We start from the raw sequence: 15,631 nt of genomic DNA, 5'->3' as shown, positions 1-15,631 counted from the left end.
GCAGGCAGCGCTAGCCGCCATGGACACACCGACCCCAGCTGAATGCTGTGCGACTAATCAGCTATTCAGGTGTGTGCCGAGAATGATGGTAGAATCCAATCCATTTCTATAAACCTGTATATGTGAGAGGACGTATGGCAGAGTATTGCCCGCAACTAAAACGAACGCCATATGAATCCAGGTAATCTACAGTAATGAGGAGTATGACGATACTCTTTGGTGCATTGTCTTTAAGCATTGGTATAACCACTCAAAAAATGTTCTTCCAAAGACAAGTGAGGATCACGATGTAACGGAAGTACACGCGAGACGTCATCAAGCTTGATGATCTGGCTAACCCCTCTGACCACCACCGTATGTACATACTGCTATGGGCCATAGGGAAAACTCTCTAAGCACAATGGAAATGGTCCCAGTGATCAAGCTCGCTGTTTCGGATCGCTAGCTTAGAGTTGATCTCGGAGGCATGCATAGCCTATGGTATGACTATGACAATGGTGATGTAGCAGCTGCTTGGGTCTACGATGTGGCCATATCAAATGTGTGATAGGTTGAAACTATCGTCAGTCAGTGGTCGGCGATTATCACAGATACAGACTCACTGAACCACTGCTGCGGACAGGCAGCAAGGAGCATTTCAAATAGATCTGCGAAACCATAACAATGCAGCCTTTTGAAGGACTAGATAAGGGGTTTGCCTTCTGCCAAGATTTGTTCCGGATATGAGAGCAGTGACTAGATTCATAACCGCAGGAAGAGGCAACTTTATGGTCTGCCACGATGAACCGAGAAGTAGCAGAACGAATAGAAGAGCGAACACAAGAGACAAGGGGTATTTATTCATTATGTGCACGAAGATTGGGCACCTTGCAAATTGCTACCAGACCGAGGAAGATTGAACCTCATGCGACAAATAGCAGACATACTGCACCACCAACGCCCCGTCATAAGACGCTTTTCCAAACGCTCGTTGTAAAATCAGAATGCTAATTCAACTGGGTCACCATCCTCTCAACCGCAGCAGACACTTGGCTCCTCAATTCCAACAATGTTATTGGGAGCTGCTGGTGCGAGAGCCTCTAGAGTGACACGAACAACAAGCCAGTCGCAAAGGAATTTGCCCAAGCCAGCGCCAATTATGATGGAAATGATGAGGTAGCCATTGTAGTACATGGCCAGCAGCATGACGATGTATGCCAATCCAAAAGTCGCGGCGTGAATTACAGATCGGATAAGCTGCTGGAGCGGCGATGCACGAAAGACAAGCGTCTGAGGAGCGACAACGGCGGGAGGTTCGCAGCAGTCCGTCTCCTTGGGTATACGAGCCTGTAATTCGGCGGCACGGGCTTGGAATTGGCGCTGGATGAGGGCGTCGTATTCTTTTCCGAGTCGTCGGAATACTTCGAGGCAGACGGTGAGCAGACCGACACCGATGCAGCTAGCGGCGAACATGCCGGCGTTCTTGATCTGCCATGAAGACGCGAGGAAACCTATCGCATCGGCTCGTTAGCTTGTTTTCCGCATGTGTGGGCTTACAGCACAATGCTGCACTGTGCCTCGAGAAGATACTCTCATTGTACTTACATGCGTCAATGGTATACCAGTTCCACAACATCTAGTCGTTATGTTAGATGAGCACATGTACTCGGAGGCCGGGGACAGTAGCATACCGACATCTTGCAGTCCGTTGAGCTGGCCATCGAACTGTGGTCCATAATGGGCTAATTTGGCAAGCCAGAAGCTTGTATGCGAAGGGAGAAGAGACAGGGTTGAGCGACCAAGTGCAGGGAAGCCTGGCGTTGAATGAAGCTATCCAAAGTAGCAAAGTCGATATAGGTGAGGCGTCGCAGGTACGATTGGACGGAATGGTATACAATTTGTTGAAGCGGTCGATGGAGAGGTTCGTTGACGAGGGCGATTGAGCAGAGATGCGATGCAAATGGTAATGAGGACTGGTTCGGGTTGAGACCGTTGGAGTGAAGTAGAGCGCTCGAAGACGTATGTAGAAAGAACTTCAGCAGACACCCCGCAGGCCGCTCGCGCCGGAATCGCTCGATATCTATACGGGGTCAAGACCCGGAGTAGGCCTGGAGGCTGGATCGGTGTTGGGTGGATATGAGAGAGTTGAAGGAACGTCCCACAGGTACAGGGTCAGCACGGGCCGAGCATTGCAGGATTGTAGAAGTGACAGGGACCCGGAGAAGAGAGAGAAATGGCAAACATAACGCAAATACATAGAGGGCAAAGAAGGTATGTGGAGGGGGATGTCACTACTTATGGGTTAGCGCAGATATGGCTGGCAGATCCTGGTCAGTCAACGGCAAAGGTGGTGCTGCGCAAGTTTCAAGAGGGGTCGGCATGGGACACGAGCATGGGGTGATTGAGTAAGGACTTTAGGACCGTCTGTTTTCGCTGTGGACGATTCGAAGGGTTCCACTCATGTTGGCTTAGTCAACCGAAAGGATGTTACGTTGATATGGAAAGGTTGGGCTTTGAATAGTTGGTGTGTATCCGTATTACGACAGCAGACCCTCTATCTTGCTCACGCTAATCTGGCCTCAGTGTTTGCCAAGGGAAACCGAGAGGGAAAGGACATCATTAGCAACCTACCTGGTCTTACCTAAAGCTGCTGGATAGCAACAGACTGCGAATGTGTCTTTCCGAAAATGACTCCAATCTTTTTGCCACCGGATCAAGTCAGATTAAAGTCGACAGGCCATTGCAATATGCGACTCGATACAATGTCTTTGACAACGATACTTGCTGAAAACAATCAACGCAAACCCTTCAAGGGAATCTTGAGTGAAATGGTTTGAGTTTTCTCTTGGGTTGCACAATAAGATATCTCGGGTGTTACCCATTATGTCCATAACGCTTTCGGCGTTCAGTTGACAACTTGACCGTCATCGCAAAAGCCACCCGACCCAAGGGCGGGTCTCCCGTTTTTCAGGTTCCGCTGAAATCATCTCGGGTGAGCGTTCAGCCTGCTGAGCCAGCCCTAGAACATACCTTATTGAGGTTTGTCCGTCCTGCTGGGAACAACGACTCGACGCCAAAATAGGCAATGGCTTGGACAAGTTGGAGATGATCCTTCACAGCATCAAGAGATGTTGGTGAGATGACTGGTGGTAGTTCGGGATGAGGGGAAACATGGCAGGAAGAACCTTGACGGTCCCGAGAGCCGCGCCGCTCCTGCAGCCCGGCCCCACACGCCACGGTGGATCTCGTAGTTCGGTTCCCACGCGAGACCCCGGCTCGGGTCCACTTTCCAACAGAAACTTGCTCAAAGATGCTCAACTTGCTCACTCCTCTTCCACCACACGATCATGGTTTCCGTGTTTTACAACATCTTCACGGCACTATCGCTGACTTTCACCCGGCTTATGTTGCCCATTTTGTTCATAGAATACTACCTCACTGAGCATTTGATCCCTCGATTCTCCTAGTCCACATGGCCATTCTGCCACTTTCTAAAGAGCCCTTTCGCTATGAGGTCTCCAGACGTTCACAGTTCCGGCTCATTCCCCGCTAATGTGCTCTAGAAACAAAACCAAGAACCCTGGTTCCTTTTGCGAAAAGCAGATCTCCAACCTGGCCAGCCCCTCCCATCGCTCTCCAGAACCGGGGAGTAATTGTTGCCTTGGCCAGACTCAGCGCAGCCATTCTTGATGACACAGAAACTTGCTCAAAAAGCAACTGTATAAGCGGGTTTCAATATGGGGGTTCTCTTTAAGAGTGACACCAGTGGCCCCATTGCCCTCCTTCCGGCTCCAAACATCGCGGAGCCGCTCCAAACCCGGAAACATTACCAAGACCCCTAGATTAACTAGCCACTTTCGCAAACCCCATAACCCGCCGTAAAGACGTCCCGGAAACCTTCTCAAATCCCGCCCGGTCCCGTTTCTTCTTCTCGAATGATGATACTACCGGTACACTCCATCCTCCGTGCCATACCATCCTCCCCTTAAGAGTCTCTGCCTCGCTGGCTGCCGTTTACCTACATCTGCTCTCATCATCTACCATACAGTCCGCCGACTTCTTTTTACGTTGTTCTTCACATTATCCTCGGTCCATCTCGCAAGATCTAGCATTCTTTGCTCCCGGGAAGCTCATGACCTCGATGTTGTACTGAGACCGGCACTTCAACGGCACTTATAATTACATTCACCATCTCAACCACATGCACACACGCATCTCTTTCGAAGTAGATTACCTCCAGAAAACCGAAGTATCAAGACGGCGCTGAGCGCTGTCGAAAGATACAACCCGACCCTCGGTCGACTCTCACATCTGGTCTTCTCACAGCACCTCCAAGAACACCATGGATTCTCAACTCAAATCTCAAGTGGCGGCCCGCCACATCCAGAACTTGAGCGATGCCACTACGATAGAGCCTCACTGGGGCTACGTGGATCGGGCCCTTCCATGTACCAACGACGCCGGGTCCTGCGCCTATCTGGATGTTGTCTACGCCTCTCATGATTTGGGCATGCTATACGTTGGTATTTTGTGGGCGGTTATTGGCGCCATCTTATTGTTATGGGCCGTTGGTCGACGGTCATTGCCGTCTCTCTCCGAGGAGGATGTCCTTCGAGCTGCTCTCCTCGAGGATACAAGAGCAAGCAAGAGCTTTCTCAACCGCCTTCGTCAGACTGCCTCGTCCGCAATCAACCGATACCTCCTCCCCGACTGCGTCCGTCCCATCTTCGGTAGAACAACCCGCCTGCAGGTACTGATCTTGGCCGTTTTGTCCGGTTATCTCTTGATCTTCTCCTTTGTTGGTATCGTCTACAACACATGGATCACCCCCGTCAAGAAGATGCCAGGCGTCTACAATACGAGAGTCAGTCTCGGTCCCTGGTCTGATCGTATCGGAACACTTGCCTACGCCCTTACACCTTTGTCTGTCCTCTTCTCGACACGAGAGTCAATCCTCTCCCTTCTCACCGGCATCCCCTATCAAAACTTCAACTTTCTTCACCGCTGGGTTGGCTACATTATCGTTGTCCAGTCCAGTCTGCATACCGTCGGCTGGCTTGTGATCGAGGTCCGTCTATATCAGCCTCAGCCCACGGTGGCCAACGAATGGATCTCCCAGCTCTACATGATATGGGGCTGCATCGCCTTGTTCTTCCTCATGGCCCTATATATCCTCAGCTTGCCCCCGGTCATTCGTCTGACCGGCTACGAATTCTTTCGCAAGTCGCACTACGTGCTTGCCATGTTATACATTGGCGCTTGCATTGGTCACTGGAAGAACCTGGAGTGTTTCATGATTCCAGCTCTTGTCATCTGGTTCATGGACCGCTTCGCCCGTGGTGTAAGAACTGCGCTGATGCATCACAACTTCATTGAAGGCAAGGGCATGGGCTTCTCTGCTGCGCAGGCGGCTATGACAGTATTCCCCGATCCTGAGAATGGCGACGTTGTCCGACTCGACTTCAGTCACCCCCACGATGCCTGGAAGATTGGCCAGCACTTCTACTTGTGCTTCAGCGAGAGTAGCATCTGGCAATCACATCCCTTCACGCCCCTCAACGCCCCTGTTACTGTGAGCGGGAAAACAAAACATTCCTACATTTTCCGCGCCAAGGGTGGTGAGACGAAGAAGGTTGCTCAGATTGCTGCACGCAAGCTCGCTGCCGGTCCTGTTGAAAAGGCTAACGCCGGCCCAACTACTCCCGTTGTCTTGACTGGACCTTACGGCGACCCAATTCTGAGAAATATCACCTCGGACGTCAATATTCTGTGCGTTGCTGGTGGTACCGGTATCACCTACGTTCTCCCTGTTTTGATGAGTCTGAAGAAGCACTCTGGGGCATCTCGAAAGCTCGAATTAGTCTGGGTTGTGAGACATACAAACGACGTAGCTTGGGTGCAACCCGAGCTTGATGCTTTGGAAGCTGAGCAAGGCCCGAAGGTGGTGGTTCGTATCTTTGCCACACGCGACTCCGGCAATGCCTCCTCTCGCTCCGGAGATACCGGGGACATCTCAGAGTCGGAATCTTCGTCTGATACTGGCAATAGTTCGGGTGAGAAGCAAGTGCAGGTATCAGCTCGGGCGATAGACCAGTCAGGCGTCAACAACACCCGCCGCCATCCCGAACTGGCAACAGTTGTCCGAGAATTTGTCGATGCCACCGTCGATGGGCGAACGGCGGTGTTTGCAAGTGGCCCTGGCGGACTGATGTCCGACATGCGACAGGCGGTGGCCCAGTGCAACTCGGTGGGCAAGGTATGGAGTGGCGAAGAGCGGTATAACGTGTCACTCATCCATGACGAGCGTATGGAGCGATGATCACAACATAAAAGCCGAGTACGAGGCCGAGGTTATTGTTGATTTTGGTTTGAAATGCATTTGAAGCCTTATGAGTTACTATATACCCTAGATAGGCTGTTTCCCAGCTTTTACCCAAATACATAAACATTTATCATAATACTACTACACGTTAAAATACTAGTAAAATAGTTAGAAAAGGTCGTAGATTCTATAAAATGCCAAGTTTTAGAATGATAGATATATACATATCTATTCGATTAAGTCTGTTGAAACCGTGTATCTACTAATACCATGCATAAATACTGTGTATCAGTACCGAGGCCCGCCCGAGCGATCAGCAAAGGCAGAGAAGAAAAAGACCAAATATCTGCCACTTCCTCAACGCCGACAAGAGCCTATGCTTTCTTTGAGAAGTCTATAGAAGGCCAGAAGTAGTACACTAAGTCTAACCTACTGTGGCGTCCCATGGACCTTGGGCCAGAAGTAGTAGTCCACCTCTGTGGTATCAGGCAAACTTCTCCAATCCTCCTTACAAGTGACCTTTAAGTCCAAGCCATGTCCAGAGAGCAAGTAAGTTGGGATCAGAAGCTGGGTCAGATGCTCGTAGTCAGCGATTAAAGAGAGGCGCATTGTGTAGTCGAGATCAATGCTCGGAAAGTTCGACTCGGCATAGTCGTACATTCCGCCGATGTTCCACCAGTATTCTCTTGGAATCCACAGTTTATCGATCTTCTTCATGGTCGATTTGCGAGCTGTTATCTGACAATACCTGCGAGAAGGTTGTTAGTGAAATCTGGCAGTGCACGCAATGTGCTTTGCATCAGGGAACAAACCAGTCTCCGGGGTTACCAGGCCACTGGCCCGGACCCGGTGTAGTGTACACGCCGACGCCGATTTGATTGCCCAAGGCTCTAGCTGCATCAAAGCTGATTCTGCCGTCCCGATTGTATTGCCTTGCTTGCTCCTTTGAATGATCAGGTCTCGATCACGTTGTCAATGAATTAATGGGGTGACATACCGCGCTAACAGTCCGATATCCAATCGTCATGCGTGCATAAAACTGTCGAGAATCAATGGGAGCTGCGTCAACACAGTCCATCAACGTAATAGCCGTAGCCCAGATCATCGTAAAGACCTTGAGAAGAATCATGATGGGCGTATGTCTCCGACTAAAAGATCAAGACAGAATAGAGGGAATCGAGAAAATGCTCAGAACCACGGCAAGTAATCAGAACTGAACACTGATGCGTAGAATTCGATGGACACACAATTGCTATCCTCCAAGGTATTAAATGTTCTAGTGTCGTATCCCTCGGAGTTGACTGCGACGCACTCCGGAGTTATTTTCGCAACGCCCAGAAACGCAAGTTAGAAGAAGCGGAAATCACCGTCTGGCTAATTTTGATTCTAGTTTATTTATTTTATTTTAGCTTCCAGAACCGCCTCGTTGACGGCTAGTCGCTCGAGTCTTATTGGCCGTTTCCTAGACAATAGACGAGAATTGATGAGGCAGAAGAGACAGACAATTTCTTCATCTTCATGGCTCAAGCTTTGTCGCTGAGAGTTGGCACTTCAGAAGTTCAGCCAAGGCATCTTCATGAACTGCACGAGTCAAATTTGCTGGTAATCATTAAACAAGATAACCCCTAGACTTGGCACAAGCAAATCATCAATTATGGAGGTGGGTTGTAAAGTAGACGTTCAGGTGGCATTGTGCCTCCAGCAACCCCAGCAAACTGACCTGTTAATGAGACCCACCACCAATGAAAACCTTCACCGCACTGCGAGCCCCATAGGCCCACACAACTCATTACTCAATCATCGAGAGCACCGCATCCGATATTTGTCGACGGCGAGAGTAGGCGAACCAGTGCGTAGATGATGCACATGCTTTTCGAAGATTGGATACCTTTATCAAAGGGTCAAAACATCCGTCAGGAGACGCTCCATGGAGAACAAGCATACATGGGCACTTACGATACCCCAGTTGACAGAGGCCGCTGTGTCCGAGGAAATTGCCCATGAGTCAGGTTAATAATAGAAATGAATTGAGTACGGATACTACGATGCTCTATAATCTAGACAAGGTTTGAGAAACGAGTCTAGGACGAAGTTTCGTCAAAGGCCAGTCCGAAAGGCATCAGTATACCCTCAACTGCATAGTATGACAATACGCAAGTACTTAAGTATTTCAGGATGCCCTCTTTGCAAAACGTATAGACCCTATCGCCTAAGGCACTGACTTGCGATTTCAACCATCTTTCAACAATCCAAAATTTCCGCAAAATGTTGTCCAACATACTCAGGCCCGTCTTAGGCTGCCTTCTCCTCTCCGACGGCGTCTTGTCCGCCTTACTACCTCGTGGGGATGATGCAGGCATTCATCCTTGGATTGATCACGATAAGGTCACCGCATTCTCTCAAAATGCATCTCCGGGACTAGAGGGCCAGTTGGAACTGCGTTTCAACCCTGATCTCTATGTCTCCGGAGGGTGCGACCCCTATCCTGCTGTAGATGCCAGTGGAAACCTGGGGTAAGTCTCACATGTCGCTAGATGCTAGTGTTTTAATGGCATTCACTAATCCCTTATGAAGTGCTGGCCTGAGACCAACTGGCGGTGGAAGAAGCGGCTGTGGTGATGGCCAAGGTGGCCAAGTGTATGCCCGCCGTGGTGTAAGTCAAGGCCGGGTTGGCATCATGTATAGCTACTACTTCCCCAAGGTCCGCTGGGCAAAGGGTGATAACAACGGCCATCGCCACTACTGGGCCAGCATCGTCGTATGGATCAACCGTTGGGGATGCGAAGTTGATGATACTACTTCGGCTTGGCCAGTTGGAGTTTCATTCACGACTGATCACTTGGCATGGGGCACTGCCAACGCTGGCGATATCACTTTCAAGTCCTCCGATGTTGGCGTCGATATGCCTACCCACCCTAGGATGCAAGTTCACGACAACGCTATGGCACCCTTCTCTGGTGCCGACGGGAACAAAATCTACGAGCGTACCCTTATCGGATGGGATTCGATACCTGATGAGGCCATTAAGGCGCTCACTGACGTCAAATATGAGAAGACGGAAGTGCCATTTGTCGAAGCAAACTTTCAACGTCACTTGGACGCCGCTTACCGGGAAAGCTTTTACGGCGGTCTTTCTGATCAGCAAGGCTGTGTTCAAGACGATGCTCCTCAAGAGCCAGAGAAGACCGAAGGACAGTAAGAGGTGTTCGGACTCCGGTATGGAAGAACCAGAAGTTGGGCACCCATTCTAGTCAGCGCTGATCCCCGAAGGAGATCATGGTTAAATAAGGACACTCCAGTCACTGCTATTCGAACAGTAATACCGTTAGGGGGGGGGGGGCTTAATATGTATTAGAAAGAGACCGGTTATCTTGATTGTGCTGTCGCACTATTTTAATGATGTGCCACTGCCAGCGGCTGCTAGCGTAATCCTAACCCAGCGCTGTTAACTCCCTCCGCTATAATTAACGATTTTTATGGGCGCAAAGGACGATTTCCTCTAAGAGTAATTGACCGCGCGTAATTAACAATTTCTACGACCGCAATTCATGGTTAATATAGGTATAATTAACTAGGTATAATTGACTAGGTATAATTGACTAGTAGTGAAATTATATAAGTAATATCTAGCACTAGCACATAGTCAAAATAGCCAAACGATATAATTAAAATAACCGGTATTATTAAAAAATAAAAAATAAAAACACTTTATTATTTTATTTTAGTATATACTTCTATCGTAATCGTTATTAATCCGTAGTTATAAACTTTATAAAAAGAAAATTAAAAGATAAAAGAAAATTATTAAAAATAATTTAATAAGATAATAAGAGTATTTATTAATATTATATTTTAATATTATATGACTAATATTAAAAACTGCTTAGGTAATTAATAGAAGCAGAATAAAAATATAAATACTTCTATTATAATTATACTTTACTACTCTAAGAACTAACCTTTAATAATAAGGTAATATAAAGATTATTAAATATATACTTTATATTACGATAATTATAACTACCGCTTTAAAAACCTCGTAATAGTAAACGTTCTTGAAAAAGAAGCTAAAAAGAGTAAAAGTTTTATTGAAATAATTTTTAAGCTTTTATATTAAGTGTTTATTATATAATATATAACGTTATTATTATAAACTTTATAAAAATAGCCTCTAATTATTATAATTATTTATTAAACGTAATTATAAATGAGAATATTTAAGTAATAAGGCCTTTAACTATTATAATAATTTATTAAGAGTAATTATTAATAAAAGCGTAGTTTTTTTATAATAGCCCGCTTATTTATTACTTTTTATTAATACTTTTGAAAATAATATTTTAATATAATAGTCTTATACTAGCTCTATAAGTATAAAATATCGACTTTAATAAAATTAAGATTAAAATTATATTATATAATATAATATACTTTTTTATATTTTAGATTTTTATTTTTGTTAACTATTTAAGTAGTTCTTAATATCGCTTATATAGTACTAATATATAATATTAATAAAACTTTTACTATTTTATTAAACTATTTTTATAAAAATTTTTAATCTTTTTAATTTTTTTATAAAGTTTATAATTACGAATTAATAATAATATTAAGCGTATAGCTATTTTATAAACCCTCGTACTTAGTTAAATTTATTTTTTAAATAATAAATAGTATAAACATACCCTCGTTATTATTATTAATAGTAATATTAACTATTAATATACGCTTCTAACCCTATTTATATACGTATATATTATATATTTATTACTTCGTTTTTCTTATTGAAATTAAAAATTATTATTATAATTTATTATTATTAATTTTTAAGAATATATAATTAATATTCGAGATATTAAAATAATTATTATTAATTTATAATATTATTTTTATAATAAACGGCTCGATTTTAAGGTTATAATACTAATTAATATTACTTTTTAAAAAATCTATAAATATAGCCTTAAATGATTAGATTTAAATAAAAAGCTAGATTAATTAAAAGAATTAGCGTCGTTATTATTAAAATATTAATTTTATAAAGGGCTTTAATAATATTAATTTTAAAATAGAAATTAATTTTTAATATAATTAAAGAATTATATAACTAAGCTTAGGCTAAGGTAATTATTTAAAAAGTTAAAAGATTTAAAAACAAATTTAAGTAGTAGTTTTTAATTATTTAAAAAGTAATTAATATAGTTTAATATATTTATTAAGTTAGGTTAATATAATGACTACGGCTAGTTATTATTAGTTATAAAGTTTATTAAGTATATAATAAAAGTTAATATTAATTTTAATAAGACTAGCTTACTTATAGGGCGTATTATAAGAAAGAACTCGAGGTAGGTCAGAACGCTACTATATTAACCTAATAAACATAACTTAATATTAAAAAAAAATAAACTAATAAATAGAATCTAGGGTGCTAAACTTTTAGGCTTAGTAACTTAGTAATTTCGTAACTTATAAAGGGTCCGCTAAGTACCTAAGACCCGGGTATATAGGGGCTTATTACTTAGTATTTTAATATTACCCCACTTTTTTAATACGAAAAGCGCTATCTGTAGTACTTAATTCTATTTAAATCTTTTATAATTATTTTTTTATAAATGATTAGAATCTAACTAATTATTTATTACCTTCTTCTATTTTATTATTAGCTAGTAAGGCCTAGTACTTAACTTTATTATAAGTATTAATAAAATAAAAGTTAGTACTAATATAGCTCTAATTTATTAGGTTTTATATAATAAAACTACTATAAACTAAAATTTATATTTAAAAGTTTATTATAAACTTTATAAAGCGTTAGTAATTTAAATATTATTATTAATTTTTATATTATTATTTTCTAAATCTTTTTTGATTTAGCTCTTAAATAGGGCTAAATAGTATAATTTTATAATTATTAATAATTAAAAATTATAATAAAATAATAAAATATTACAGTTATTTACGTTAACTAAGTAATTATAATATATATTATAAATTTTATTATTAGTAAATAATACTTCTTAATAATAAATATTAAAGCCTCTATTATACTAAAAACTTTAAAATATTTAATTATATTTAATATTAATAATAATAAGTTAAAATACGTTATAATAACTATTATTAACTATTAATATAAAAATTTCTTTATTAACTCCCGGACTATTTAAATTATTAGTAAAATATATAATATTATAAAACAAAAATTAGTTTTAAATAATAATCGTAAATTTATTAATAATAACTTTTAATAAAACTATAAAAAGAAATTTAATAAGTCCTTTAAACTTAAACTTTCTTATTAAATTTATTATTATAAGGGCTATTACTATATTATTATTAGCTTATAATAGAGCTAAGTTATTACTAACTATTATTTCTATCTATAATAAAAAGTTTTATAATAATTTTATAATAATAGGGTACTATTTATAAAAAGCTTATAATATTATTAAAATATAATAAAAGCTCTTAATATTATATTACGTTAGGATACTATTATATCCTTTTAATTAACTTAATATTATAGCTTATTATACTATATTTATAATTTAAATAGCTATAAAACCTTATACTTAGGCTTATTAATATTATAATAAATTAATAATAAGGGGTCTTAATATTATTTAAATAGGGGTCCTAACCTTTTTATAACTTATTTAAATAAAAACTAAATAAAATTTACTTATTATAAATAGTTTTACGATTTATATATTACTTAGGCTAGTACTTATAATAAGCTAAAGGCTAGCTTAGGGCTATTATAATTTATTAATATTATTAATTTTCTAATAAAATACGTTTATAAATACTTTATTACTAATTTTTAAATCGTTTAGTTATTAATAATAATTAATATACTTCTAATATTTTACTTAAATAACTTCTATATTACTTTTAATAATTTCCTAAACTTTATAAATACTTTAAGGTATTTATTAAATTTTAATATAGTTAAGCTTCTTTTAATTAAGTTAAAATATTAAGTTCTAATAGTTTAATTAAAAATATTTAAAATTAATAACTAAACTCTATTTCGTAAAATAATAAGCTTATAATTTTATTTAGTTAGGCTACGTATATAAAGTTTATTATAAAAGTTTATTATTTTAATTATTTTAATAATAATTAATAAAGAGCTATAAGCGCTATAAGATATATTAATTAAAAATCTTAGTTTAGTAATTTATTTATAAATAATCTATTATTAATAACTATAACTTAATATTATAAAACTTATATAATCTTTTAGAAACTTTAATATAAACTAAGGGCTGTTTATAATTAAAAGAATTATTTTAAATAGTTTAAAAATTAATAATACTCGTTTATAAAATATTTTATTTATATCCTATATTATAATAATTTTATAATAAAGTATTAAAATAACTTTTATTTAATTTATTAATTATTATATATATTATATTATAAACTTTTTAATCGAGGGTATTATTATAAAATTTATTAAAACATATTATTATAGATAATTTAATATAAGTAAAAGCTTTAGCTTCTCTAAGGGCTTATTACGGGGTTTAAAAATAATAATACGTATAATAATTTCTAATATACTAATATATATTTATTATAAAGCTAAACTAATAATACTACTAATTAATTATCTTAACTACTTTATTACGTCCTAAATACGTAAAAACTTCTATTTATAAACTTTATTTTATAAATTATTACAATATATAAATTATCCTTCCTAAATATAATAAGCTTATTATTTATTATAAATAATCCGTTATTTTAAATTTTTAATATTTATAACCTTTTATTATTAATATTTATATCTATATTAATAATACTTATAAAATTATAATTAAACGTTAGTACTTTTTAATTAATAAGTACCCTGAAAGCTCGTCCTCTAATATAAAAATCTAATAATTAACTCGGGTTACTAAGCTACGTTTTTAATAATACTTATAGTTTAATAATAATATTTAATAATAATAACTCTAATAATAATAATAAAACTTAAATTTAGTTAGCCTTTTTAATACTTATTAAATCCTAATATCCTCGTTCTTTTTAATAATACGTTAATAAATACATTTTCTTACCCTAAGTAATACTAAATTTAAAAATTAAAATTAGCTAAAGTACTAACTTAGTAAGCCTATTATAAATTAAATAAGTACTTCGTTATAAAAATAAAAATAATTAATAATTAATAATAATATCGAACTTTTAATAATAACTAATTAACTTAGTATATTATTTTAAATAAATAACTATTATTAATATTTCTTTATTATATATAATATAATTAAGCTCTATACTATTTATAATTTTTAAATAAAATATAATAAAGTATTATAAACTATTATTTATTTATTACTAAACTAAGGCTTTAATATATATTAAACTTAATATATTAATTTCTAAGTATATAAATAGCTTAGGCCTAAAATAATAAAATATAGTACTGTTATAAAAGCTAATTTTAGTACTTTAAATACGTTATTATAATTAATATTAAATTAAAAAGTACTTATTAATTAGCTTTATTAATAACCTAGCTAAGTACTTATAATTCTTTATAAACCTCTTATAAAAATTATAAAAGCTAAAAATAACTAAATACTTTTAAATAATATAAATAATTTCTAGTTTTGTATAATAAAAACTTTATTCTTATTAAGTTATATACTATTAATACTAAATTATAAAACCTAAGTACTTCGTAATAATAATACTAAATTTATATTTTTTAATATTAATTTATAATCTAGCTTTTATAAATAATTTAATACTTTTATAACGTATTTATAATATTATAAGAGGTTATTAAAAGAATTAAGATATTATTTATATATATATTATAAAGGTTATTTAAATACTTTATTAATATATTATTTATATATTATTAATATATAATTAGCTTGTTATAAAAACTAAAAATAATATTTTATATTTATAAACCCTGTAGTAAGTATAAAACGTTATAAAGTCTTTTAAAATAAAAATAAAATAAATATAATAAAAAGCTTATTTAATATTAAATTTAATAAATACCTTAGTTCGGCTTAGTTATATTAATATCTTATTAATTAAAAAAACTAAACTCTTTTTTAAAATCTCGTTTAACTTTTAAAATTAATATAAAACTATAAGTTATTATAATATTTTTAAATAAATAATATTAATAATATAAAAAGGGTATTACTAAGCTTAATAAATTCTTGATAAAAATATTTTTAAAAATAAGCTTTAGTTATTTTTAATTTGGGTACTAATTACTTATAAAAGGTAATATATAAGCTTTTTTAGCCTCTGTTTATAAGCTCTATTTTATAATTATAATTAAAATATAATACT

The 15,631-nt window shown here is 37.1% G+C and overlaps 4 protein-coding genes across 4 annotated transcripts; 2 read left to right on the top strand and 2 right to left on the bottom strand.

Annotated features, from left to right (window-relative positions):
* Window positions 1–829: 829 nt before the first annotated feature.
* Window positions 830–2,348, bottom strand: HER10_EVM0010481 (ctr copper transporter). The gene is made up of 3 exons (XM_035479939.1): window positions 1,671–2,348; window positions 1,585–1,615; window positions 830–1,490 (listed from the first exon to the last, which is right to left on the bottom strand). Exons 1-3 carry the CDS (start codon window positions 1,713–1,715, stop codon window positions 1,012–1,014), a joined length of 555 nt encoding a protein of 184 aa, XP_035331794.1. The 5' UTR covers window positions 1,716–2,348; the 3' UTR covers window positions 830–1,011.
* Window positions 2,349–3,416: 1,068 nt separating this feature from the next.
* Window positions 3,417–6,500, top strand: HER10_EVM0010598 (ferric reductase like transmembrane component). The gene has a single exon (XM_035480052.1). It carries the CDS (start codon window positions 4,322–4,324, stop codon window positions 6,296–6,298), a length of 1,977 nt encoding a protein of 658 aa, XP_035331806.1. The 5' UTR covers window positions 3,417–4,321; the 3' UTR covers window positions 6,299–6,500.
* Window positions 6,501–6,730: 230 nt separating this feature from the next.
* Window positions 6,731–7,430, bottom strand: HER10_EVM0005104 (uncharacterized protein; the record flags this gene model as incomplete). Its single annotated transcript, XM_035474729.1, has 3 exons — window positions 6,731–7,049; window positions 7,114–7,244; window positions 7,299–7,430. The coding sequence occupies 3 exons, from the start codon at window positions 7,428–7,430 to the stop codon at window positions 6,731–6,733; spliced, it is 582 nt and encodes a 193-aa protein (XP_035331455.1).
* A 1,136-nt stretch (window positions 7,431–8,566) lies between these two features.
* On the top strand, window positions 8,567–9,500 carry HER10_EVM0009674 (uncharacterized protein; the record flags this gene model as incomplete). Its single annotated transcript, XM_035479154.1, has 2 exons — window positions 8,567–8,814; window positions 8,876–9,500. 2 exons carry the CDS (start codon window positions 8,567–8,569, stop codon window positions 9,498–9,500), a joined length of 873 nt encoding a protein of 290 aa, XP_035331737.1.
* Between the last annotated feature and the right edge of the window lie 6,131 nt (window positions 9,501–15,631).

Source organism: Colletotrichum scovillei (genome assembly GCF_011075155.1).
Source record: "Colletotrichum scovillei strain TJNH1 chromosome Unknown Contig00007, whole genome shotgun sequence".
NCBI lineage: Eukaryota > Fungi > Ascomycota > Sordariomycetes > Glomerellales > Glomerellaceae > Colletotrichum > Colletotrichum scovillei.
Note: the sequence above shows the minus strand (reverse complement) of the source record. Positions and strands in the feature narration are given on the sequence as shown.

Excerpts from the sequence above, each read along its gene's own strand:
- HER10_EVM0010598 (XM_035480052.1), top strand. The coding sequence starts at position 4,322 with ATGGATTCTCAACTCAAATCTCAAGTGGCGGCCCGCCACATCCAGAAC.
- HER10_EVM0010481 (XM_035479939.1), bottom strand. The coding sequence starts at position 1,715 with ATGGACCACAGTTCGATGGCCAGCTCAACGGACTGCAAGATGTCG. Across the intron at positions 1,616-1,670 it reads CAACGGACTGCAAGATGTCG|ATGTTGTGGAACTGGTATAC; the intron begins GTATGCTACTGT and ends CATAACGACTAG. Across the intron at positions 1,491-1,584 it reads CTGGTATACCATTGACGCAT|GTTTCCTCGCGTCTTCATGG; the intron begins GTAAGTACAATG and ends CCGATGCGATAG.